At 46.3% G+C, this 26,862-nt stretch overlaps 2 protein-coding genes across 2 annotated transcripts in view; one reads left to right on the forward strand and one right to left on the reverse strand.

Annotated features, from left to right (window-relative positions):
- Nucleotides 1–1,262: 1,262 nt before the first annotated feature.
- Nucleotides 1,263–6,308, reverse strand: fam72a (family with sequence similarity 72 member A). The gene is made up of 4 exons (XM_042088796.1): nt 5,620–6,308; nt 5,355–5,432; nt 4,879–5,003; nt 1,263–4,444 (listed from the first exon to the last, which is right to left on the reverse strand). The coding sequence occupies exons 1-4, from the start codon at nt 5,763–5,765 to the stop codon at nt 4,350–4,352; spliced, it is 444 nt and encodes a 147-aa protein (XP_041944730.1). The 5' UTR covers nt 5,766–6,308; the 3' UTR covers nt 1,263–4,349.
- Nucleotides 6,309–6,759: 451 nt separating this feature from the next.
- Nucleotides 6,760–26,862, forward strand: part of srgap2 (SLIT-ROBO Rho GTPase activating protein 2) — an 88,219-nt gene continuing 68,116 nt past the window's right edge. Inside the window, 2 exon segments of the mRNA XM_042090209.1 lie at nt 6,760–6,838; nt 7,839–8,305. Coding sequence (XP_041946143.1) covers nt 8,239–8,305 — 67 coding nt within the window. The 5' untranslated portion in view covers nt 6,760–6,838; nt 7,839–8,238.

The following is a 26,862-nucleotide window of genomic DNA, read 5'->3' on the forward strand; positions in this document are numbered from 1 at the left end:
CTTTCGCATGTATGAATCAGCAATAGCATGGCCGTTAGTGTGTTAGCATATACAGAACACGTTAGCGTGTTAGCACATAATAGCATACGCATTAACAGCCAGGATTTCCACCACTGTAAGTGTCCCTCTATACGATGTGCTGTGCACAAGCCCAATCTGACAGTAAAGGCTCACCATCCCTGTAATACTTTCTTGATTGTAGTTCTCCATGTCCTCCTCTCAGGCTTACGCCTTTCTCCATCTCCATGTGTTATGGTGTCACAGCCATCCAAATACTCTAAGTCCAAAGCCAACATTTATTTAGTGAGTCAGTTTCAGCAGTGTGTTATTGTATATGCGGTTTAATATTGTGTCTGTACTTCATGAGAGCTTTCAGTAATGTTGTCATCATCGAGGCTTCATATCTCTCCTAATGTGCTGCGCTATATGCTGTGTTCTCTCCAAGACCTATTTACACTAAACTGAATCTGGGGCTATGAAGCATTTTGGTGATGGGGCCATTAAGTAAGAACGTTGAGTGCACTTAAAATGTCTAATTCTATGTGATGCCTAGCAGGGAGGGGTCTTACAGTACAGCAGGGCTGTGTGAGTTCTCGGCTGGTTTAGAACAAAGCGATACATAACGAAGCAAGGTTATTATTGGCTCACGTCAGGAGTAACTGCTGATTTCCAAACAACACATCGCTTCAGAAACAACAGCTGCTCAGTGCAGTGTTCTTCTAGAGATCAGCGGTTACTCCCTGGGATAGCTAGTTACCTCGCATTATGGTTCTCCTCTCAGGTCAGAGGTCATCTGACTTCAACACTGGCCTCACTGTACAACAGCAAAACTCTCTCTCTTTTGCACCTCTCCTCTTATGGAACTCTGCCCTGATGAGAACTCTCCTTTTAAACGGAACTTGTATTGATCTCTGCCCTGATGAGAACTCTCCTTTTAAACGGAACTTGTATTGATCTCTGCCCTGATGAGAACTCTCCTTTTAAACGGAACTCGTATTGATCTCTGCCCTGATGAGAACTCTCCTTTTAAACGGAACTCGTATTGATCTCTGCCCTGATGAGAACTCTCCTTTTAAACGGAACTCGTATTGATCTCTGCCCTGATGAGAACTCTCCTTTTAAACGGAACTCGTATGGAACTCTGCCCTGATGAGAACTCTCCTTTTAAACGGAACTCGTATTGATCTCTGCCCTGATGAGAACTCTCCTTTTAAACGGAACTCGTATGGAACTCTGCCCTGATGAGAACTCTCCTTTTAAACGGAACTCGTATGGAACTCTGCCCTGATGAGAACTCTCCTTTTAAACGGAACTCGTATTGATCTCTGCCCTGATGAAGGAAGTGAAACGCACACACGTTGTTAAAAAAAAAAAAAAAAAAAAGGTTTAATGTCATGTGAGTATTGAAACCAAACTCAAAGTTCAATTTAAAAGAATTTCAGTGCAAACTTCAAACATACAAACCACCCCCTGACACGCCCCCACACACACACACGTATAAATACAGAATCATGTTAATAAATACATACATTCAAACTTCTGATAAATTAATCCACATATATTTCTTTTTGTTATTATATTTTCAAGTTACAAAATAATGTTCTTTTTCCAGAAGTCCTGGTTTGGTCTTTTTTGTATTTTGTGTGAAACTCAAATGGATGATTTACATTGGATGTCACTAGTAAACTCAATCAAAATAATGTCTCAGAAAGTGTGTGAATGTTTACAATGAAATGCGCATACACAAGTGAATTTGAAAAATATACAAAATTCAAAAATACAATAAAATAAAGTGTGGTTGTCAGAAAAAAAGTCAAAATCTTGAAATAAATATAATTAGTAGGACAAAATATTTCACCCATCATTCAATTTCTGCAACATGTTCTGATTGTACCTTTTTTGTGCTACTATCAGATAAATATTTCACTTTCCCAAAAAGCCTGTACAAATTCAGCTATTGCAAATATGTGGGGTGCACCGTTCGAATACAGCTACATACATACAAATCAAACAATCAATCAATCAATCAATCATGTCGTCTGACTCAAGCAAACCGGTCAACCTAAAACCAGGATAGTAAGATAACCGCTGTCACAGCTGATTTCTTTTCTCAGTCCCGTGCACAGACAGTGACGTCACTGTGTCCGTGCTGATTTGTACAGGCTGGCCTGCCCGGGATGACTGATTAGGCTATCAAACATCACCAGTGACTGTGTGATGAGCAAGCATGCATCCGTCATTGGAACAGTGTCCTTAAAGAGCCGTTAAACGTGATCAATCGTTAAACATTATTGTTTTGTCCAGTATGAGAATGCGCAAGCAAAATCTGCCGACAGAATGTACAAGCGTTATCATTCACTTTGACATGTTGGTATGGGAGCTGTGTAAACAATGTTTCTTCTGACTGACCTGGGCTGTGTCCTGAACGAGCCACTTAGAATCCATCCTGGTACCTAAGAAGAGAGTGTTTAAAACGATCATCTCTCCATTAAATTAAGTCAGTTGTTCAGCAACTCGTTCAGGGAACTTTCCATTATCAGACTAAGGGTTGCAAGTACGGCACACTCTCACAGTGGTCTACCTCTGCAAGGATCTATGCTGGAATGTCACAGCAGGTGTTTGCTCAGGTACATATCATTCACAACTATAATATTCAATAAGACTTGAATAGTCAATAGGACGCACGCACGCACACACACACACACAGATGAACAGGTAGTCAGGTTTGGTACACAGGTGACTCCCAAAATGGACACGTGTAAACTGAGGCGCTGGATCTCTTTGCTATTAGTCGCTGCTGGAGAAGGCTTCGTGCTACGGTAGTTCAAGCTCTTTCCCTGACAAGTCTTACTAACTCAGGGCACACATTTCCTGGTCAGGGACTCCGTTAGGTCAGCCCAACCGAATGTATGCAAAGTAAAACCAATACGAGACCCACTGTGGTCTAAATCCCCATGCTACGGTGTGCCAAGAGGGACAAGTGCTACATGACGATTCTATACTCAAACTAAAAAAGCTAACAAAAAATATCTGGCAATTGCTAGCATGTTACTGTATATAAAGAATTCCTTACATATAAGCAAGCAATCTGAGTAGGTATCATGATTTTACTTTGGCCCAAAATATGACACAGTGTAACTTTAAGACAACACGTAAACAAATTACTTGCATTCTCTCTTGGAGTCTATTTGCAAATCCTGTTGTCACAACACAGCCCTCCTCCTCCAGGGCTTTCTCTTCCTCACCGGATCACGAGCCGCCCGGCACACACACACACACACACACACACACACACACACACACACACGCACGCCGGCCGGCCGAGGCAGATGCAGAGGACGGCTCCTCTGAACCAATCAGCATTCACTAGCAGCAGCAGCGGCTGTTGGACCCATTCAGTTCCGACAGAACTGAACTAAAGCATGAGAACATCTACAGTGTCATCAGAAATAAACGATAGAAAAAAAAAGAATATTAGTTTGCCAAAAGCCACAAACCCTGTGCGGACCCATTCACCATCCCGTATATATACAGTATATTCAGATGCAAGACTTGTTTGGAAGCACAATGCTTCCGCAGGTTCACCAATCAACACGCTAAACTACTTTAAGACCAAAAATAAGGTTTTCACTTAGAATGAGTGTGGTCAACCGTCTATGACGAAACACCTGCACCTCAAGCTCACACTCGTAGTACCGGAAACATCCAACAGCATCTTTCATCAGGAGGAACATCACTCAGTATTGGGAAATGAAACAGCAGTGTGGAGTATTCAGTCCAAAGTGAATACACAGGCTTTCAACTACGTCCCTGGCAGCAGAAATGAGTTATAATGGGCTATGCCATTAATAAACACCACATAAAATAAAAATAAAAAAGTCTCTCAATAATAACTTTTGTCCTTCCTGAATGACAATAATAAGAATAAAAAAATAATTTGGTGAAATGATTAAGACCTTCAACACGGGTGGTCTGACTAATGTGCTTATCAATACGACACGTGGTTGAAGAGAGGAGGGCATGTTGGTGTGAATCTGTGCAGCCACTAATGGTTTGTCTGAGGTTGCGTTTGAGCGGAGAGGAGCAGAGGGGAGAGGAGAGGAGAGGAGAGGGATGGGGTGTCCATATCCAGACTCTTCAGTGGTCCCCTAGTCCTGTGCGCTGCAGTCTGGGAGGTGTGTGTGTGTGTGTATCTGATGCAATCCTCCTCTGGGCCGCAATATAGAAGGTTGGTGTGTGTGTATGTTAGTATGTGGAAGGTGTTTGGGATGGGGAGTTTATTTGATGTAGTCCTCATCTGGGCCATAGTATGGGAGGTTTGTGTGTGTGTGTGTGTGTGTGTAGGGAGTTTATCTGATGTAGTTCTCCTCTGGGCCGCAGTATGGGCTCTCGTCCTCGCTGCATTCCAGCTCTGGAAGGTCCCCCCACAGCAGTAGGTTCAGCCCTGGGCGCGCGCGCACACACACACACACACACACACACACACACACTACATCAGCTTGACAATACGATTTGCACCTATAGAACTGGATTGTACTGGATGTACACACACATTGTACACACATGCATCACAACAAACAGGCTACATGAAAAGGTTAATATTTAGATCACAAGACAAATGGATAGGGTGGTCTACAAGTCACACTTCACATCAACTGGATGAAACTGTTTTCTTCTCACAACACACAAAAGTTCCCCTTCGCATGCATCTACTCTCCCTCCAATCTATCATCTGCTTCTAAATCGTACTATGTAGTTAAATATCTGACTCCAACATCTCTTTTTTTACTAATTGAAATAACAGGTGCAAAGCCATCCTCAGTGATGTCGGTCAGTCTATAGGCTTGTACCTGTTGAGGATAATGAAATTGAGCAAACCTGTAGCGTCCAGCCTGTTGACGGTGGAGACTGCTTCACTGTTGAACATCCAGAAGTGGCCATTGTTACAGGACAGCAGGCACGGCTTGCAAGGGGCCACCACGTGATAACCAACAACATTACCACTAAACACAGCAGAAGGCACCAGAAACAGAGAAGGCAAATTCAGCACATCATCATAAACAAAGTAGGCATAAATGAATGAATGAATGAATGAATGAATAAATAAATAAATAAATAAATAAATAAATAAATAAATAAATAAATAAATAAATAAATAAATAAAAACAAACAAATAAACATTTTTACTGATAAAAAAAACTTTTTAGGAAAGGATAGGGACATTAAAAGGGCATATAAGATATATTTAGTAGGCTCACATTTATGCATTAAGTAAATTATAATTACAATAGCGTTCAGTAAATCACAGATTAATAGCATTTTTCATATAAAAAGCACTAGGTAGGGGGACATACCATTTTAAGCAGGCTATATCTCTCAGTTTGCATTTGCAACTATCTGTTGAGTAGCAGCTGGCAACAAAGTCAACAGTTCTGTATGAAAAGAAAACGACAACAAACCAATGTCCAATTAACTTAGCCTTTACCTGGGATACCTCATCATTTAAGTATTAATATGTGAAAACGTTACACTTACAATAAATCAGTGTTTCGTGAAATTAGACATTTCAAACAAAGACACCTGCTAGCAGCTGGCGTTAGCGGGCTAGCACTGTCTTACCTATTTGGTGGGATGTCCGTTGAAAACAGCTCTATTTCCGTGTCGGCTAGGAGTACAGCTTTCATTCCTCTTGTACAAAGAAGACTATCACAGTATATGCAGTTCAGTTGAGTCACGCATTTGTTCTTGAAGTTCGAGGTGGACATGATGACAAGGTTGCTCGAGTCTGGGCCGCTGCCAAGGTGCAAGTTACCTTGATAGCTAGCAAGCTATTTCCACAATAGAAGTGGTCTAACTTAACGTTAGCTAGCTACGTTCGTTTTAGCCGTTCACTCCAATGGCTGGGGATGCCGATAAAGGCTTCACTTGGTTGACTAGAACTACCTGATAAAGACAAAGATGCAATTCGCTTACACCAACTCCAATAATTCTAGTGCCGTTCACAAAAATGCGTATGTTGTTGTTCCCCCACGTTAACGGTTGTTTTTGTCCCTTGATACACACAACAGCTAACGTTAGTGCTAACGTTAACTTAGCTGACGTTAGCCAGCGAGCTAGGTCTTGTAGCACTAGATCATTTAGCAAAGGGCTAACGGTAACCTACGTTGCTGCAATAATGACCAGTTCCCTTCCTTGTCCACATTAAAGTATTTTTCTCCACCACGGACTGAATTCATCGAAGAGATGGACAGCTGTGCTTTTTGTTTACACCTTCCTGTAAACTTCCTGAAACACTTCAAACTGCTCCATTTGACGTTTGGATTGGTTACGAAGTCTGTGCTTTAAAAATGTATCTCACAATCTGATTGGTTAGACTGCTTATCGATGAGGAATTTTGACAGGTGATTGGTTTGAGAAGGGAGGTCGTCACTTTGTTCATTGTCCTAAAATCCAGCATTGGATTCCTGACTTCGAGTGACATTTTTATCACACCGCAACGAAAGCAGTTATGTTTGATAACATATTCTCTGTTAAAAAAATATGGTTCCAGATTTCATTATGATCACTTGATAATCCTCTCCCCGCCCTTGGCCATAATTTACTACAATGAACAAACCTATTGGCTGATTTAGAGAGCATGGAAAAAATGATACCGCCTACTCCTTCTCACGATTCGAGGAATGCATGTCAGTTTCCTCCCAACTAGCCAATCAGTCCACCCTTTCCATGAAAATAGGCGGGCTCGTTTTTTGTGAGTCTTCAGAGAAATATTACAAAGTTGTTGGAATGAGAACAGAACGCGAGTTTTCCCGAGTTCAAATGGAAATCATCAATCAAGGTAATTCGGGTGAAAACATGGACTTAACTGCATGCTTTAGTGTAACCAAGCGATGCGAACCTTTACGGTTTAAGTAGCCTACAGCGAAACGTGAAATAAGTCAAGATTTCCGTAACTTCTATGAGCTTTGGGCTAAGAAGTTTATCCAAAGGAAAGAGGCTCCAGCTAACATCTCATGAGAAACTGGGTTAGCGTTGCCGTTAGACCCTTACTGCCTAAGCCTAGCCCTAGACCACGTATTTCCCAGAAAGTCAGATATTTGCCTCCACAAGACTTTGATTCATAGACGATGTAGTGTTTAGGACGCCATTTGGATGACAATAATATCTGCTTAATTTTTTTCGTTTATTCGCAAAGCATCGCTTCTAGGTTGCGTTTTAGGTTGCTCTTTGCTGTGCTGCTTACTCCATCTCATCTCAGTCGGCAGAAACAAATGAGAATCGAAGCCTATCCAATCGTAGGCTATCTTATACCATAATCATAACTATGTTTTAGAAAACATCTGGTCCTGTAAATACATTTTTGGATTTCACCTGTAGAGGCGTTTAAATGTGCAGACCATTTAGGATTAGCAAACGATGCGGCCAGCTTTATCGATCTTTTATAGTTCTTACAAGTTAATCAAGGGTGCAAACGGTTTAAAAAGCCACCCCTTTCGCCCACGACTTCAACCCACACAAGACCCTTCCATAACAGCCAGGAATGTGGGCCATTATAGCCTAAATCTGTATCTCAAAATATCAAAATAGCCTAACCTATATCTGTAATGTCTAAGTTCAATTTGTTTTTGCTTCTGATTATTCATTTATTAATGTTTACAGTCAATATGAAATTGCCTTCTAACAGTTTATTGGCACCTTAACAATGAACTGGCATATTTTACCCAAATGCCACAGTAAACATCCAGGTGTGTGTGCGCGCGCGCGTGTGTGTATGTGTGTGTGTGTGTGTGTGTGTGACTGCGCATTGTGAAACGAGTTTATCCCTATGTGCATTCTAGACGGAAGACACCCACAGAGCGACGTCGTGGCCGTCGTGGTAGCCTGTGACTGCACGCTGCATTGAGAAAGTTTTTGAGCCCCCACACCAACCATCGCCGTCCAACTCAGCACCGAGGGGAATGAGAGCCTCCTCAGGCTTTCTTTACTACCGCTTTCAGGAACACATTTGGACAAAAAAGCCACTCGAAGAAGCATACGGCAACCCCAACTCAGAATGCGGACAGATTGAACAGCGCCAGGAAACAATAATACTCCCGTGGACAGCTTGTGTTGCAAGAATCTATTGCTGGATCTACCGCGAGCTCGGGTGCTGAACGAAAATCGCTTGTTTTTTTTGTCTTTATTACTATCATAACCAAGGAAAGATAATTGCCAGAGGTTTACCCTTATCTGAGAGAGATGACGTCTCCGGCGAAATTTCGTAAGGAGAAGGAGATTATTGCAGAATATGAGACTCAAGTTAAAGGTAAGTAGCCCATTGAAGTGGCCACTTTGAAGTATGGTGAGGTTGGCTGATGCAGTGACACGGCTACATTGTTACATTGTATATCTCCCAGTTCATAAATACAACGCGTTCTATGTATCGGTAGAACACCTCTTATTTCCTTTATCTGGAAAATATCCAGACGGAAATCTGGGAGAGTAGGCTTCCCCGAAGAATAGGAAAACCTTGTAGCTTTATTCTTTCAATCTAAATTGACCAGATGGATATGGGTGTATGGGTGAAGGTATTGTAATTGCAATTGATGATTGTTTGTTTGAAGTGTGTGCATGTGTAGTTCAGCTATGGGCTTTTTTATCACAGACGCCGTGTGCTTTGACATGTACATTGCTGGAATAACTGGGCGTTTTCTTCGCGCTGCATGTCTTCATTCGAGCTGGCGCGGAGCTGTTTGAAAGCTTACCGAATTCGCGCCTATAGTGTTATTTGTCACTCAACAAAACCCTGATTTCAGAATAACGACACACGTCTGGGGAAGAAGGCTTATCTGACGTTTAATCGGAATAAAGTGGATGCTGCTCACGTGCAGTGCTTTACCGGGGTGTTACCGAGTGTGTCGACGGGTACATTAAAGGACAAGCAGGGTTTTGGCACGCGAGAGCTCGTCTTTTCTTGGGGGTAGAAGGGTGGGGTGCGTTCAGCGAGGGCTCCACAAAGCGATCACCCAGTAATCAGTTATTTTCCAAGATAAACACGAGCATACAAGCTGTCTTGTCCTGCCGCCGGCAGCCTGTGAGAACGGTGGTTTTGTTTGGATTGGAAATGAAATAGCCTGACCTCCCGGAGGAGCGAGCGGGGAGATGGAGGGAGGGTGCGGGTGGAACAATACCCCTTTTCCCCTCGTGTGCACCCAGATGTGCGAGCGCGCGAAGCCACCGACTCTCATCCCGTCAGTCTGCGCAAGCCCTATTGTACAAGTTTGTAATGTGTTGGCTCAGATCCATTAGAGGTCATTGTGTGACCAGCACTGAATGTGCTTTGTTTGCGTTTTTTCATGTCCATTTTGCATATAGGCTAGATGCTAAAGTCAGAAGACGCACCACTCCGAAACGTCAAACATGGCCTCAATATCTGAGTGAATTTATTGGGCCTATTGTTAGCTCTCCCTCCTGAAATAGTTGGCATGAGCCTTGACTATTGTGTAAACATTTTTGAATAAAGCAGTGTTTGGACAGCAGTAGGGACATCACCAGCCCCCTCGTGCTGGCAGCAGCTGTAATTGACCCAGATCTGGCCCACAACTAGTGTGCCTCAGCTTGGAAGTGAGGTGTGGATGGAGATTAGGGAGTAGGGATTGGGCATCTGGCTGAGGACGCTGTTGTCATTGCGGAGGTAGCAGTGAGACACTAGCCACTGGAATTTGCAACCATCGCTGTCAGGAGGGCCGTAGTGAGCTGTGCCTGCAGTGACAGCGGTCTTAGAACGTGCACACACAAACACTCACACACATACCTTAGTGGTGGGACTGTTATGCGATACTGTTTGACAGTCGGGCAGTGTTCTGGGTGGTCCAGTTCTCTGAAGACCTGAGCTGTTTCATGGATGAGTACGGGTGAAACTGTGGTCGGTCATTCTCCTCTCTTCTTCTCACGACCATCTCCCTCATCTCCCTGACCATCTCCCTGACCATCTCCCTGAGTCCGCAGTGCCTTACTCCATTCTTCCTCTCCTCTCCTCTCCTCTCCTCTCCTCTCCTCTCCTCTCCTCTCACCAGGGGCACTGCTAGAAATGTGGGCTCTATGATGAGGGGGGGGGGGGGGGGTCAGAGGTTCCCCTGTCAGTGCTGGGCCCTTAGAAACCCCCCCCCCCCCCCCAGCGGCGCCCCTGCCTCTCACTCCTCTCCTTCTACCTCTCCTCTCCTCTGCATCCCTCCTCTCTTCTTCCTCACTCTCTCTTCTCTCTCTCTCTCCTCTCCTTTCTTCTCCTCTCTCTGCTCTGCATTCCTCTCCTCATCTCTCTCTCCTCTACATTTCTCTCCTCTCTCTCTCTCTCTCTCTCTCTCCCTTTCTCTCCCTTTCTCTCCCCTCATTGCAATGCGAGGTTTGGGATGATCAGTTCAGTCTCTTATCATTACAGCAGGATTTGAGACCCCCATCCCAGGGTTTGACAGATCTCTGGTGAGAGTGTATTGATGCCAGCTAGTGCTGTTGAACTCCTGCCTGTCACTGTACGTCTGACCCACACATCAAACAGGCATTCCAGTCAGATAACGGAGAAGAACACCTAGTGAATGGGCAATCACCTTTATTTTCCGTTAGTGTGATGACCTTCTCAGGTAGGCTAGGCTTTCCCTGCGTGACACGCCATTTATACTCTTCCTACAAAGGCAATGTTTTGGTTGCTCAAGGCTGCTTGCTAGGACTGCTCACTCTATTTCTAATAAAGAATGTTAACCTACATTCATATGGTAAAGCCCTTCCTTGAGCCCTTCCGGAGTCCCTGGGTTACTACACACACACACACACATACACACACACACACACACACACACACACACACACACACACACACACAGTTATACACTTTTACACGCTCTCACACACATACACACACACACACACACAGTTATACACTTTTACACGCTCTCACACACATACACACACACACACACACACACAGTCACATTCTCTCTCATACACACATATACACCCTCTCCTGCTCCTGCTTCCCCCTCTGCTCCTGCCTCTCTTAGCTCTTACCGGGGAAATAAATGCTTGCAGATTCTTTGGCCTGGATTGGAGCGTCTGCAGAACAGGAGAGAAGGAATAAAACGGGCCGTTTCCCTTCTCCACTGCTACACACACACACACACACACACACACACTCTCTTCCCTTCTCCACTGCTACACACACACACACACACACACACACACTCTTCCCTTCTCTGAGGCACACTGGAAGAATGCCCTGACGTGACATCAACCAAACGTTTCTCCTGGAATGTGCCGGATTTTTAGTCCAGCGAGCCTATCAACATCAGCGCAGATCTGCGACTGACACGCACACTGCGGAGGAGAAGGAGGAGGAGAACGTAACGGCCTGCTGATATTTGGCGTCGCATTTCTGCTGCGTGAGGCCGAGCAGATCACACTCAGGAATTTTACTTTCGTAGCCGTCTCCACACACACACACACACACACACACACACACACACACACACACACACACACGCGCCCCGAGCCAATTCCAATTACAGCCAATCGATTTGAAATACTCAGAGCGAGTGGAGATTTTTCTCTCCCATTTTGGCGTGCCTGTTGCCTGGAGCCCGCGCTCCCTCTCATGAGGCCAGAGGGATGATGGGAAGGTGGGCCGCAGCTCCTGAAGGGTTCGGAGGAGAGGAGCGGGAGATGACACACACACACACACACACACACACACACACACACACACACACACACACACACACTGCAGCTCCTGAAGGGTTCGGAGGAGACGAGAGGAGCAGGAGATGAATGGGCATCTGTTGATTTTAATCTCCACTGAAATCACACAGTCCTCCATCTTCTACGCACACACACACACACACACACACACACACACCGCTCGTCTGGGGCCCTGAGGGTGGTGCTCTACCTGATGGATGAGCATGCGGCCATGGAGCCTTGCGCTGCAGCACCAACAGCCCTCGTCTGCTAACACAAATCATACGCACACACTCTAATGCTAAACTCATTTCATGCAGTGTGACAGATTCCAATTTAGCTTATGCAGTTAGGCTGTACACCCACAGGAATGATGGGACCATCTTTGCCTTACGATTACCGTGTGTGTGTGTGTGTGGAGAAGATGGAGGACTCCAAGTGATTTCAGTCGAAGCACTTTTGTGTGTGTGAGTGAGCACATGTTTGTGTGTGTCTGTGTAGGGGGTGGTATATGGATTTCCTTGTGTAGACAGTCTTTGGCTCTGTGTGAGTGTGTGTTGGGCTTCGTGAAACTCAGGAGATCAGAGTGAGTGTGCACGTGTGTGTGTGTGTGTGTGTGTGTTGGGCTTCGGCAGGTATTGATCTGATCAGGGGTTGTCCAGTCGAGTGGATTGATGTATGGAAGACTCAAGGGATTTCCCCAGAGATCTCAAATCCCCATTTTGTTCAGTGGTGTGTGTGTGTGTGTGTGTGTGTGTGTGTGTATGTGTGTGTACGTGTGTGTTTAACCAGAGATTTTAGGATTTGCTTTTCCACACAGCCAGTAGTCTTCTGATAAAATGGGATTAGACAGGTTTAGAGAGAAAATTATTAACTTTGATTGGCAATACAAAGCCACTGAACCAGTTCTCCTAGTCAAGACCATAGCTATACCAGCCATGCACACACACACACACACACACACACACACACACACAGAGACACATGCTTGACTTTGACAGCCCAAGGGGGTCTTTGAAACCAGAGAGGAAATAAAACAAACTGGATCCAGACTAACGCCACCAGACTGGAGACAGACTGTCCTGTGTGTGTGTGTGTGTGTGTGTGCTTGATGCATATTGTTACTTTGTAGTAGGGAATTATAGCTGTGTGTGCTGGAATGTGTGTTTGAGTCACGGGCGGAGGAGGGATAATAATGTGTGTGTGTGTGTGTGTCGTCATTGCTCGCAAGCAAGCGTACAGTAATGTTAGCTGCTATGATGGCCAGACTGGAGTAAAACAGTAATAATGGACAGCCACACAGACAGACGGATGATGAGCTGCTTTAGCTTCCCAAGATAATTAAAAACATGCCCCCCTCCTCCCTCCACACACACACACACACATACACGACCCTTACATCTCCAGGAAGAACACACACCACTGACGATGACCCCCCCGCCCCGGATGCCCGAGACGGTTCCGGCAGAAAGAGAGAAGAGAAGAGAAGAGTGTGTGATGCGGGGACGTGTGTGTGTGTGTGTGTGTGATGGCGGTAGAGAGAGGGGAAAGGAGACGTGATGTCTGTGTGTTCATAAGGGGTGCTGCACTCAGAGTGAGCTGGTGGCTCTTTGATCAGCAAGGGAACCGCCGACTACTGCTAGGGCTTTCACGCATGGCTTTGAACAGGACACTGCTGCATCTATGTGTGTGCGTGTGTGTACATGAAGTGGGTCAGTAATGCGGTTGGGGAGGGGGTATAATAAATGGATGTGTGTGTGTGTATACAGTAATAGCATAATTGCAGTGCTACTGACTTGGTGATGGTTGATGCAGCCAGAGACTGTAATGTGTGTATGGTGTTGCCGTGCCATTGTGCGGAGCTAATTCTCCATGTTTAAAGCTTTACCAACTCCTCAGTCTTTGTAATGTGTGTGTTACCATGCCATTGTGCGGCATTATTTCTCCATGTTTAAAGTGTTTCCATCTCCTCTGTGTTTGTTATTGGTCATGTGTGCACTACAGCCTCAGAAGAGACAGGTGTTTCCTGCTAAATAGCTCATATTGTTCGTGACGCTCATGCCGACTTGTTGCACCATATTGTGCAGTGCAATGCGCTGGACCCGGCGGTGCCTGGGTTCCTAGGCCGTAATTGGCTCATAGCTGTGTTCGTTGCGTCATGCGTGATGATGATGCAACTGGAGTATTTCCTCATGGTCATTATTGTGAGCTGCCCAGCGGCCGGGTCAGATGGGGTTTGTAATGGGAGTGAGTGTTATGTGTCGTGTTGGTATGTGTTGTGTGTAAGTGTGTGTGTGTGTGTGTGTGTGTGTGTGTGACATGTCAGATGGGGTTTGTAATGGGAGTGTGTGTTATGTGGAATGGGAGTGTGTGTTATGTGGTGTGTTGCTGGTATGTGTCGGGTTGGATGTTGTGTAGTTTGTGTTGGATGGTGTGTAGTCTGTGTTGGATGGTGTGTGTTGGGGTGCTTCACTGTAGCTCTGGTGTGTAGTGTGTGTCTGTGTGTCTGTGTGTGCTGGGTTGTACACCGCGGCTGGTGTGTGTTTCACTTTGTGAAATGAGATGCATGTAACACCGTCCCAGATTCACATCCCATTGGGGGGGGGGGGGGGGGGGGGGTGGGTATCCTCACATCACACTCAGAGAGAGAGAGAGAGAGAGAGAGAGAGAGACAGAGAGGATGAAAGGAAGATAGAAAGACAGAGCGAGAGAGACTGTGTGTGTGTGTGAGAGGAAGAGAGAGAAAAGACCGATAGAGGAAGTGGAAGAGAGGAAGGAGTGGAGCAGGGAAACCATGAAAGAGAGGAAGAGGAGAAGAAGAGAGAGGAAGAGGAGAGAGAGAGAGAAACAACATGGAGGAGAGAAAGAGAAACAGCATGGAGGAGAGAGAGAGAATGAGTAGATGCAGCTGCAGAAAAGGCACAAAGTGTTTTGATCACTTCACACTGCACATCCTGGAGGGCACATGGATTCACCCGCATCCTGCCGCTACGGCAACTCCTCTCCTGTCTCCGGTTGCCATGGAAGCCTCGTCTCCTCGTTCTACCACACCTCCAACCCCTTCTCATCAGATAAGCATCAGACCTCTGATTGGCTAAGCTCACCTGACTCGGCCAATCAGGAGCAGAGGACACACCCCTCCCAGTCTTAATTGGCTGAAATCACCTTGGCACCGCATGCTGATTGCCTGTGAACACCTGATAAAGATGGAGTGGGTGTTTTGGCCTCATTAACTGATAGAGAGAGGGAGAGAGAGAGAGTGAGAGAGAGACTTCAGCCAGGGAGTGTGTGTGTCTGCCTGGCAGCACCCCCACTTTGGTCAGGCTTCTGAGCATCTTTTCTTTTTCTGCATGTAGATAATTGAAAGAACAAAGGAAACCGTGTGTGTGTGTGTGTGAGAGAGGGAAAGGGAGAGGCAGTGTGTGTTTGATCTCGGCCCTACCCAGACGTATGTGGGATGTTTGACTCCAGAGGTTATTGAAAGGTGTCCCAGTTCAGTCATATGTGCTGTGATTTAGCATAGCATAGGTTTCTATGGGTACATCCAGCCTGCTGATATAGCATAGCATAGCATAGGCTTCTATGGGTACATCCAGCCTGCTGATATAGCATAGCATAGCATAGGCTTCTATGGGTACTTCCAGCCTGCTGATATAGCATAGCATAGCATAGGCTTCTATGGGTACATCCAGCCTGCTGATATAGCATAGCATAGCATAGGCTTCTATGGGTGTCTCCAGCCTCTTGATATAGCATAGCATAGCATAGCATAGGTTTCTATGGGTGTGTCCAGCCTCTTGATATAGCATAGCATAGCATAGCATAGGTTTCTATGAGTGTGTCCAGCCTCTTGATATAGCATAGCATAGGTTTTTTATGGGTGCGCCCAGCCTGTTGTTATAGCATAGATTTCTATAGGTGCCTAATTGTTTAGGTTGCACTGACCAACATTGACAGTCTTGTAACATGTCCCTATTATATGGTGTCGTGGATATTAGTCGAGGTGAACACAAGTGCATTAGTCAGAAACTACACTGAGGTGAACAAGGTCATCAATCTCACGCAGCACGATCGGTGGACGTGGTTGTGGGTAACACACACACACGCACACACACACACACACACACACACACTCTCTCTCACTCACACACACACACTCTGCTCAAAGTGTCTCAGTCGGAGGGGATCCCAGTCCCTTCCGTGTCTGTCTTAATCCATATCTTAATCTATATGCATTGTCTATCTGGGCTGGATCACTAAATGATTTGGCTTTTATATATTGTGTGTGTGTTTGTGTGTGTGTGTGTTGTGGTGGTCAAGCGGAAGGAGCCAATCATTAAGGTGAACTAATCTCTGTCTGTCCTCTTTAATAGCCTCTCTAGAATGATGGAACCCTAATTAGGGCTGGCCTTTATTGATCAGGACGATCACCCAGCCCCCTGCACACACACGCACACACACGCACGCACACACACACACACACACACACACACACACACTTGATGAGAGCAGGCTTTGTGTGTGAGTGTGTGTGTAAATGTGTGTGTGTGTACATATGTATGGGTGGATGTGTTTGTGTGTGTATGGGTGTGTTTGTTCGTGTCCATGTGTGTATTCAAGTGAAAATGCTGAGTGTGCTTAAAATAATCTCTTCCAAGAAGGATGTTTGTTTAAAGACTTGAATAGAAAGCACAGGAAGACAGCTAGTGAGCACACACACACTCTGTTTTGTGTGTGTGTGTGTGGCTAGTGAGCACACACACACTCTGTTTTGTGTGTGTGTGTGTGTGTGTGTGTGTGTGTGTGTGTGTGTGTGTGTGTGTCTTTGCACTTCAACCTAACTTTTGAACTTCCTGTTTGGCCTACACCGGTGTGTGTGAGAGAGGGAGAGAAGGGGCTGGGGTTTCTGGGTGTGTGAGGGGGATGTCGTGGGATGATGTCGGGGTCTCTTCACACTCTTCCTGTCTCGCTTCACACTTCTTTGTTTTGGGCTGTGCCATGATGGCCATGATGCAACGCTGTGTGTGGGGTGGGCGATATGGACAAAAAATAATATCTCTATTTTTTTGTGATTTTGACGATAACGATAATTAGTCGATATCCTTTAAAAAAATGTTTTTGTTAAAGTCTGAGTTACTTTACAGCTCATTATTTATGAATAGCATCATTACAATAATAACCAATAACCTAACCTGTGACTTTTTAACCAAATCAACCAGTGCATTGTCACTCTATGACACATTTCCAATTCTGCCCCCACTTGTGTGTGTGGCAATGACATGGTCTAGCCAACTACATTAGAGAAGATGAACAGGCCTAACAGTTTCCCAAGAGAAAGTCTGAAGCTGAAGTTCTTTTCAAACCTTTACATAGGATTCACTGTAAAACTAAGCAGACCAACAGAGTACATATCAGTTATTTCCTTCTATGTTTTGTTTAAGAGCACTCATGTAGGCTAGCATTCCAAGTTACAGAATATAAACTAATGCATTAGCTTATGGCTAATGTATATGAGGAATCCCATAGAGATGCTAACGGTTAGCATAATCCGTAAACGTAGAGAGAGAACTTCAGTCCATTTACAAGAGTTACTTGAGAATAGTTCTTTGTTTACAACTGACTATTAAAATACTCTAAGGCTAATGTTTTCTCTCCATATAATACCATGTAGTAAAAAACTTGACTGCCTCATCAATGCTACTTGAACAGATACTTGACAAAAGTAGCCGCATAAAATCCCAAGTAGGCTACTCTCGCTGCACAAAATAAACATTAGGCGTGGGTGGGACAACGTTGTGACCCACTAGTGATCACGTGACGCTTGCTCTGCTGCAGCCAGCTTCTCCCGCATACACCTCCTGGGAATGTATAAGTCTTCAATGGGTGATTTCGAGTGTTTTTTCCCCATAAGTAATTTAAATACTCGATAATGTCAATTTGCACATTGTTAAAACAACAGTCACGATATTATCGCAGACGATATATATCGCCCACCCCTACTGTGTGTGACCTTTGAACTCCATCAAGGGGCTTTTGGACTTGGAACTCTTTCTCCCTCATACTTATATTTTTCTCTCTCTCTCTCTCTCTCTCTCTCTCTCTCTCTCTCTCTCTCTCTCTCTCTCTCTCTGGGCTATCTGTGTAGCAGCGGAGGAGACCATAATGGGCAGCAGATGGCTGGCCAGGTGAAGGGGGGGTGTGTGTGTGTGTGTGTGTGTGTGTGTGTGTGTGTGTGTGTGTGTGTGTGAGAGAGAGAGAGGGTGGCAGACCAGGCAGGCTGTGTGTGTGTGTGTGTGTGTGTGTGTGTGTGTGTGGGGCAGCAGTGCCATTTTTCTCTGCTTTTAATCTATCTTCTCTCTCTCTTTCCTGCATACTCACAGCCTAGTCCTATTAATGAGGAATGAAAGGAATGAACACACACACACACACACACGCACACACTATTGACGTCCGCACATACTTACACACACACACACACACACACACACTATTGACGTCCACACATACTTACATACAGTACACACACACACACACACACACACACACACACACACACACACACACACATGTCTATCTCCATTAAACAGGCACTTGTGCTGTGTCAGCAATAACATCCTTGGCTCAGTGTGTTCAGCCTAATGAATCTCCTGTCTGCCACTCACCCAATCAATTCATTACAGCCAGCCAAGGGCCAGGAAAGGTGTGTGTGTGTGTGTGTGTGTGTGACACTGAGTTGGAAGAAAGTAGGCTGCAGCAGACCCCATCCGTGAGTGCACACACACCTTTTCAGCAGTGATGCTGTTCAGCTTGTGTTATAACTGGTTTATGGAAATTATTTGGCACCACACACACAGAACTCCCCATCCCCACTCCACACACACACACACACACACACACACACACACACACACACAGGGCTTTTGGATATTCAAGATGCTTTGCATTTGTCACTGTATAGTAGGCATGAGAATGAGAGTGAGGCTGTACGGAATTGCGCCTGTCTCTCTCCATTAAGACAGGGGAGGTGTGTGTGTGTGTGTGTGTGTCTCTTCTGAAGGAGTGGATTGCTCCCATTTCCTCTGTGTCGAGCGCAATGTAAACTAATTAAGCATCCATTAACCCTCAATTAAGTTTGCTCTGTTGGCTCTTTTCCTTATCGGTGTGTGTGTGTGTTTGTATTGAGTAAGTGGTATGTTAAGTGTTGCCACTTCATGCTTGGCATTTTTAATTGTCTGTTCTAAAACAAATAGTTGCTAGTGTGTAGTTGTGTTCAGTTTTATATGTGTGTGTGTGTGTGTGTGTGTGTGTGTGTGTGTGTGTGTGTGTGTGTGTGTGTGTGTTAGGTTCAGGTTTATATTGTGTGTGTGTGTGTTTGTGTGTTAGGTTCAGGTTTATATTGTGTGTGTGTGTGTGTGTGTGTGTGTGTGTGTTAGGTTCAGGTTTATATTGTGTGTGTGTGTGTGTGTGTGTGTGTTAGGTTCAGGTTTATATTGTGTGTGTGTGTGTGTGTGTGTGTGTGTGTGTGAGAGAGAGATCCCTACTGGGAGCCGTGTCGGCGGGGAGCGGTGAGATTTGTGGACCTGGCAGAGAGCGGAGTGGCAGATCAGAGGACGCGGCTGCCGAAAGAGAGAGAGCCCAGGGGTTAAAGGTCACGAAGGCCGTCCTCAGGCTCAGTTGTGTCCAGATGTTCCCACTCTAATTGGCTAATGGGAACAGGCCCATACTACAGTCAGACCATTAGGCACACTCACATTCCACACAGGTCCCGGTCCTCAGGTGTGTATGCTTTGAAGTGTGTGTGTGTGTGTGTGTGTTTAAGCAAGGAGCAGGCATGTACATATATCTGTATGTGCCCTCACTTTGCACCAGCCTCTGTGTTGTACTAGTAAGCTAGTGTGTGTAGTATGCTAGTGTGTGCTGTGAGACAGCTAGCACTGTGTGCTAGTTCGTTAGCATTAGCGGTCAGACACTAGTAAGCTAGTGTTTGCTCTCCTGTTGCCCAGCCATGTAAAGGAGGGGTGCTGGATAGGCTCTTATCAGAGTTTAGAGGGTTAATGTGTAACAGCTGTGTGTGTGCATGTGTGTAACAGCAAAATGTGTGTCTCTGTAATCACAGCCGAAGGTCCCGGGTCTGCTGCTCAGCTCAGAGTTCTGTGTCCCTGTGTGTGTGTGTGTGTGTGTGTGTGTGTGTGTGTGTGTGTGTGAGGATCAGAGGCGGGTCTGTCAGTGTCAGCCTGTCATTGCATTCCTCCAGTCAGACGCTACTGCTGTAGTAGGATTCCCATGCATATGCCTGACAGGGCTCTGAGTTGTGTGTGTGTGTGTGTGTGTGTGTGTGTGTGTGTGTGTGTGTGTGTGTGTCTGTGGGTGTGTGTGTGTGTGTACTTACTCACAGGCCTTCATAATCACAGTGTTCTGTGAGCACATAAAGTGCATTTTGGGGAAACTACAGGTGTGTGTTGAAATACTTCACTTGTGAAGACAGGCTCGTGCTCCCAGAACAGTCCCAGAAAGAAGAAGTTGTCTTCCATGATGTCTCTAAACTGCATTCTTAAGTGAGGGATACAGAGGAGGACGAGCGAGAGAAAGGGTTGCATAGAGAGAGAAAGGAGAAGTGTGGAAGGGCCCGACTCTCCTCTGGCCTGGGGGGGGTTGCCCAGCGCACATTTTCACTTCCTCTTTCCCTGCGCTAGAAGCGCCTGCCCGTCACCGTGACAATGGGACATGCCGTTTCACGCGGCAACAGTGTGTGACCTGCAGGAATGTGAAACCCGACTCCGGGGCCCCCTTTGGTCCCCTCGCGGCAGCGGGGGGGGGGGGGGGGGGGGGGGTGGGGAGTGGGGGAGGGGGTTGAGAGAGCAGCGCTGCCCTCCCTCTCAAAATCTCAGCTCCTCAGGGCTGTTCTTCAGGAATCGTGTGAACTCACTCTGGGCCCCGTCACAGAGCAGGAGGAGTGAGGAGTGGAGCGCACTCGTTTACCCGTCACAGAGCAGGAGGAGTGAGGAGTGGAGCGCACTCGTTTACCCGTCACAGAACAGGAGGAGTGGAGCGCACTCGTTTAGGAGGAGTGGAGCGCACTCGTTTACTTCCTGTTCCTCTTTACTCCTGCGTTCCCTCTGCCCCCCTCCTCTCTCCTCCTGGCATCACCCTCTCCTCACTCCTCCTCACTTCCCTCTCCTTTCTCTGCTCTTCTCACTCTCTTTTCCCTCCTCTCTTCCTCCCTCTCTCTCCTCGTCCTCCTCCCCCCTCCTCTCCAGGACTGATGTTTGTCAGTTAAGGGGATGAAACCCGACACACATTGTTTTGGACGGCTCCCCCACGGCCTGAGCGCTAATAATTACAACCACATGATGTTACCGCACCGCATACCACCGCCAACACCACCACGCGCTCAGGAACTCTTCCTCCCTCTCTCTCTCTCTCCCTCTCTCTCCCTCTCTTGCTCTCTCTCCCTCTCTTGCTCTCTCTCTTCCCCAGCCCTTCTGTCTTTCAGTTTCTCTCCATCTCTCTCGTCCTCCTCTTTTTGTCTCTTTCCCTCTCTTTCTTGCTCTCTCCCCTCATTTCTCTTTTCACCCCTCTCTCCCTCCGTCATCTGTGTCTCTCTCCAGGCAGGACACATGTTTTTAGCATTGGCCTCTGGTCTTTCTCACACACACACACACACACACACACACACACACACATACCACACACACACACACACACACACACACACACTGCCCACTGCGTTGGTGTGCTCTTATCCTCACGCAGACTCAGATTTTGTCCAAATGAGTTTCTGTGGTCTCATTTCCTCTCTTAATTTACCGTCCAAACAGTGTAAAGACCCGTCCAGGGGTCTGGTCCGTCTGGTCCAGAACAGAACCGACCCCAGTGTAGCGGAGCGGGACGAAGGTAGCGGGGGGGAGAAAAAGGATGTTTTATTAAAACAAAGCGCATTCATATCCTTAATTGGGGAAAATAGCAATAAGAGCACAGAATAGGCCGGCGTGTCTGAAAATAGCCTGAAAAAAAGCAACACAATTGAATGGGAGGTCCGGTTGGAGGTCCAATTTGTCTTTGGAGACCCACACTCCAGCCAGAGGAAGCAGCTTTCGGCCTGTGCTGAACTCTGTTTGCTTGTTTCTTTTTTAACCCCCCATCCCACACACACCCACACACACACACACACACACACACACACGCACGTCACAAGTCACCCTCTCCAAAGCTCTGTAAGCCACAGCCTGACCTATTGGCTGGCTATTCTCCCAGCTTCCGTAGTTTAATCCCTGGGGGGTACTTGTTCTAAGGAAGGGGATAGTGTCTGTGCCTGTGGGGTTGATGGCTGTTCGTGTGTTTGTGTACATGTGTGTGCGCATGTGTGTGTGTGTGTGTGTGTGTGTGTGTGATGGTTTGTTTGTATGTTTGTTGGGAGTAGTAGAACTGGTAGCTGTGCTGTGTAAAGTATGACACACCTAGAAATGGTGACCGGAACAAAGCCCCTGTTGGTGCTTTATCTGAACTGTGTGTGTGTATGTGTGTGTGTGCGCGCGCGCATGTGTGTTTGTATGTGTGTGTGTGTGTGCGTTTTACTGTTGGCCCCTGTCGGGGCTCCGCCTGCACACACCCCAAGCATCCATCACTGGGTTGCCATGGCGATCGATAGTTTGATGAAGCATCCTTTTACAGCCGTTCTGGAGTTTATGTCTTTCTGACAAACCCCATGTTCCTCCGCACTCGTCCCTCACATCACCCCCTCTCTCCCTTGCTTCCTCTGCACTCGTCCCTCACATCACCCCCCCTCTCCCTCGCTTCAGTGGAACGGAGAGGAGAGGAGAAAATGGGTTACCAGGAGCGACACACAGTCAGACTCATTCTTCAACATGTGAGAGAGAGAGAGAGAGAGAGAGAGAGATGTAGACGCCTTGTGTCCTGGGGGCAGTCGGGTAATTGGGTTTGTGTGTGTGTGTGCACGAGTGTAAACGTACATGTGTGGGAGTAGTGGGAGAGGTGCCACTCTGAATCAGCTTGGGGATTTTAATTTGGTGTGTATTTCAAACACACACACACTCTGACTCTCTAGCATGCTCTACTCCATGCTGATGATACAGACCTGTAGTTCAGAGCTGCTGCCGCTGTGCCCCCATTATGTCTCTAGATTATAATTCCAGTTTATTTTATGAGGAATTCCGAAACGTCTTCTTCCAGATTAAGTGTGGGATGTCTGGACAGGACACGTCTGCCCTGATTTCCCTCTAACTGTGCTAGTTGGGCAAATCCCCACTGTCTGCCTCCACTTGGGGAAGCTTTAGCATTGGCTAGTCCTGAAGCTTTAGCGTTGGCTAGTCCTGAAGCTTTAGCGTTGGCTAGTCCTGAAGCTTTAGCGTTGGCTAGTCCTGAAGCTTTAGCGTTGGCTAGTCCTGAAGCTTTAGCGTTGGCTAGTCCTGATCCTCACCCTGCTCCTGGCCTCTTGCAGTCGTCTCCTGGAGCTACAGACAGCACACCAATGGCAACGCTGAACAGAGACGTGTGGATTAATAGTAGATGTGAATTGATTAATGTGGATTAATAGTAGATGTGAATGGATTAATGTGGATTAATAGCAGATGCGAATGGAGAGATGTGGATTAATAGTAGATGTGAATGGATTAATAGTAGATGTGAATGGATTAATGTGGATTAATAGTAGATGTGAATAGATTGATGTGGATTAATAGTAGATGTGAATGGATTAATAGTAGATGTGAATGGATTAATGTGGATTAATAGTAGATGTGAATAGATTAATGTGGATTAATAGTAGATGCGAATGGATTAATGTGGATTAAATGGTACTGCAGGTGAAATTCAATAAAGCAGATTAATTGCATTTGGAAGTTCTACATCAATCTGAACGGCTGCTACAGACTGAGTTTAGAGGAGGGTTTCAAATCTTTGGCGGAAAGTACGTTAGTATTTGGAGTGTGTAAACAAAGGCCTGCTGGTGCTGCTCATCACACAGGTAGCCCATGTCTTCAGCGCAGGCTCAGCACGTCTCCAGACTGTACAGGTAGCCCATGTCTTCAGCGCAGGCTCAGCACGTCTCCAGACTGTACAGGTAGCCCATGTCTTCAGCGCAGGCTCAGCACGTCTCCAGACTGTACACCGCTGGTATGTTCTGGACAGCTGAAGTCCGTGCTGGCTGGCCGCCCTAATGCTGTAGTGCTGGGGGTGGGGGTGGGGCTGCCTCCAGGCCTGCATCCTGTGTGTCTCAAGACCCAGGTCTCCCCCAGGTCTCACAGGTCTCCCAGAGCTTCTCTGGTGGGGCTGGCGGTCTGAAAGACCAGACTGGAGTCCGCTTTAGATAAGATTTGCTCCTGTAGGGTTGTTCTTGACAGTGATGAAAGATTCCATTTCATCAAATGCACTCCTTAAGAAGGTCATCTGTGTATGATTCTCTCTCTCTCTCTCTCTCCCTTTCTTCTGTCTCCTGCTGTCTGTCAGTAATAGTAACCGAAACAGATCCTTCATCTCTGATATCTATATCAGCTCAGTGCTGAGTCTTTCCCTGTGCTACACACACACACACAGATTAAGTATAGTGAGACATCTCAAGGTGCCCGCCCTGAGTTCTGGAGTTTAATAACAGAACCGCGCTGGCAGGTGAGTTTGGGCCATTAGTGTGTGTGTGTGTGTGTGCCCTGCAGTGTGTGTTGTCATCCAGGTCCGATTCCACACAATCATTGCTGGAGCTGAAGGTCACCGGCCCGGCTGCTCCAGGCTTGTGGGGTCCGTTTAGACACACACACACACACACACACACACACACACACACACACACACACACACACATTGCGTTGTTTTCTTTGAGACAAACTGCAGAGCCTGGCCAGTTCTCTGTGGATCACACGTCTGCTAATGCTGTTTTAATGAAGTCATTCATCACAGGTCCCCAATGCTCTACTCTACTTTATCCTTCTCTCTCTCTCTCTATCTCTCTCTCTCTTTCTCTACTCTATCCTTCTCTTCCTCTCTCTCTCTCTCTACTCTATCCCTGTCTCTCTCTCTACTCTATCCCTCTCTCTCTCTATCCTTCTATCTAGTCTACTATATCCTTCTATCTCTCTCTCTCTCTACTCTACTCTATCCTTCTACTCTACCTCTCTACTCTGCTCTATCCTTCTCTCTCTATCCTTCTATCTATCTCTACTCTGTTCTATCATTATATCTATTCTACTCTATCCTTCTCTCTTTCTTCTCTACTCTACTCTATCCTTCTACTCTACCTCTCTACTCTGCTCTATCCTTCTCTCTCTCTATCCTTCTATCTATCTCTACTCTGTTCTATCATTCTATCTATTCTACTCTATCCTTCTCTCTTTCTACTCTATCCTTCTATCTCTCTCTCTCTTTCTACTCTACTCTATCCTCTCTATTCTACTCTATCCTTCTATCTCTCTACTCTATCCTTCTATCTATTCTACTCTATCCTTCTATATATATAAGTAAGTATATATATAAGTATTCATACTCTTTTGATCCCATGAGGGAAATTTGGTCTCTGCATTTATCCCAATCCGTGAATTAGTGAAACACACACAGCACACAGTGTACACACAGTGAGGTGAAGCACACACTAATCCCGGCGCAGTGAGCTGCCTGCATCAACAGCAGCGCTCGGGGAGCAGTGAGGGGTTAGGTGCCTTGCTCAAGGGCACTTCAGCCGTGCCTACTGGTCGGGGTTCGAACCGGCAACCCTCCGGTTACAGGTCCGAAGTGCTAACCAGGAGGCCACGGCTGCCCTATTCTACTCTATCATTTCTCTTTCTACTCTATCCTTCTCTCTCTCTCTCTTTCTACTCTACTCTATCCAAGCGGTTGTGTACACGCAGCTTTACAACACTGTTTACCGCTCTGCGAGTCACGGTAAAATGTAATTTTTGGTACATAGCTAATTTAGATACACCTATGGTGTGGGTGGTTGCGTTTCTTTAGGAGTCCGCTATCTTGGTTTGTATAGAAATGGATATTAAGTGACACATACACGCAAGACGGTGGAAACACGGGACCGACGGTAATAAGGGGAGTTCCGATAGGATCTCTATCCCCAGCAAACAGACACCTCCAGCAGCAGCGGCTATTTTAGGTGTTCCCACTGATCAAAGATCTTCCCTCTTTCCTCTCCTCCTCTGCAGTCATTGAAGTTCACTCTGAGTGTGGGCTCAAAGACAGAGAGAGTGTGTGTGTGTGTGTCTGTGTCTGTGTGTGTGTGTTTGGGCTCAAAGAAGGAGCATTCTCAGCCTACTTCTGCTCTACTTCTTTTGAACTGCGTAGAATGCAAATCTCGCTTGCCATTGCTACTGACAAGATTCAGTTTTTTGCACACGTGTACAGACACACACACATACACACATACACACATACACACACACGCACACATACACACAGAATTCATTGTAATTGTCATATACAAAGATGAAAGCAGAATTATGCAGAAAAAAATTCCCATGTATGACTTTGCATTACAGTCTCTCTCTCTTTCACTCACACTCACACACACACACACACACACACACACACACACACACACACACACACACACACACACACTGGGAGAGCCGCCCCCTGCGGTGTGTTCCCTATTAGGTCTCCCGTCATGGGTTCCTCAGAGGGCTCCTTTGAGCAGCAGAGAGAGAGTGTGTGTGTGTGTGTGTGTGTGTGTGTGTGTAAAGCCACGTTATTCAAACCAGATGTCCTTGGCTGCTCTGCACACCGTGACTTAAACACCGGAGCTGGGCGAGGAAGAGCCGAGAGGACCGAGGAGGTCAGGTCACTGACAGGGTGTGTGTGTGTGTGTGTGTGTGTGATATACACCGCCTTCATGCTGAGGGTTAGTACTGAAAGTATTTGTCCAGTTGGTTGTTATGCTCGTTTATGTCCTCTCTCTCATGCACACACACACACATACACACACACACACACACACAAAACCGCACACATACACACACACAAACACAACCGCACACACACACAGAATAATTTAGGGGTTTGTCAGGAGGGCCGCTTTGAAGTGTGTGTGTGTGTGTGTGTGTGTGAGAAGTGGACAGATCAGGAGGCCAGGGGTTAATAGTCTCCTGCTACTGAGAAGCAGCTTAGCAATCAACGGCTTTTGCATACCATACGACACACACACAC

Source organism: Alosa sapidissima, chromosome 4 (genome assembly GCF_018492685.1).
Source record: "Alosa sapidissima isolate fAloSap1 chromosome 4, fAloSap1.pri, whole genome shotgun sequence".
Lineage (NCBI taxonomy): Eukaryota > Metazoa > Chordata > Actinopteri > Clupeiformes > Clupeidae > Alosa > Alosa sapidissima.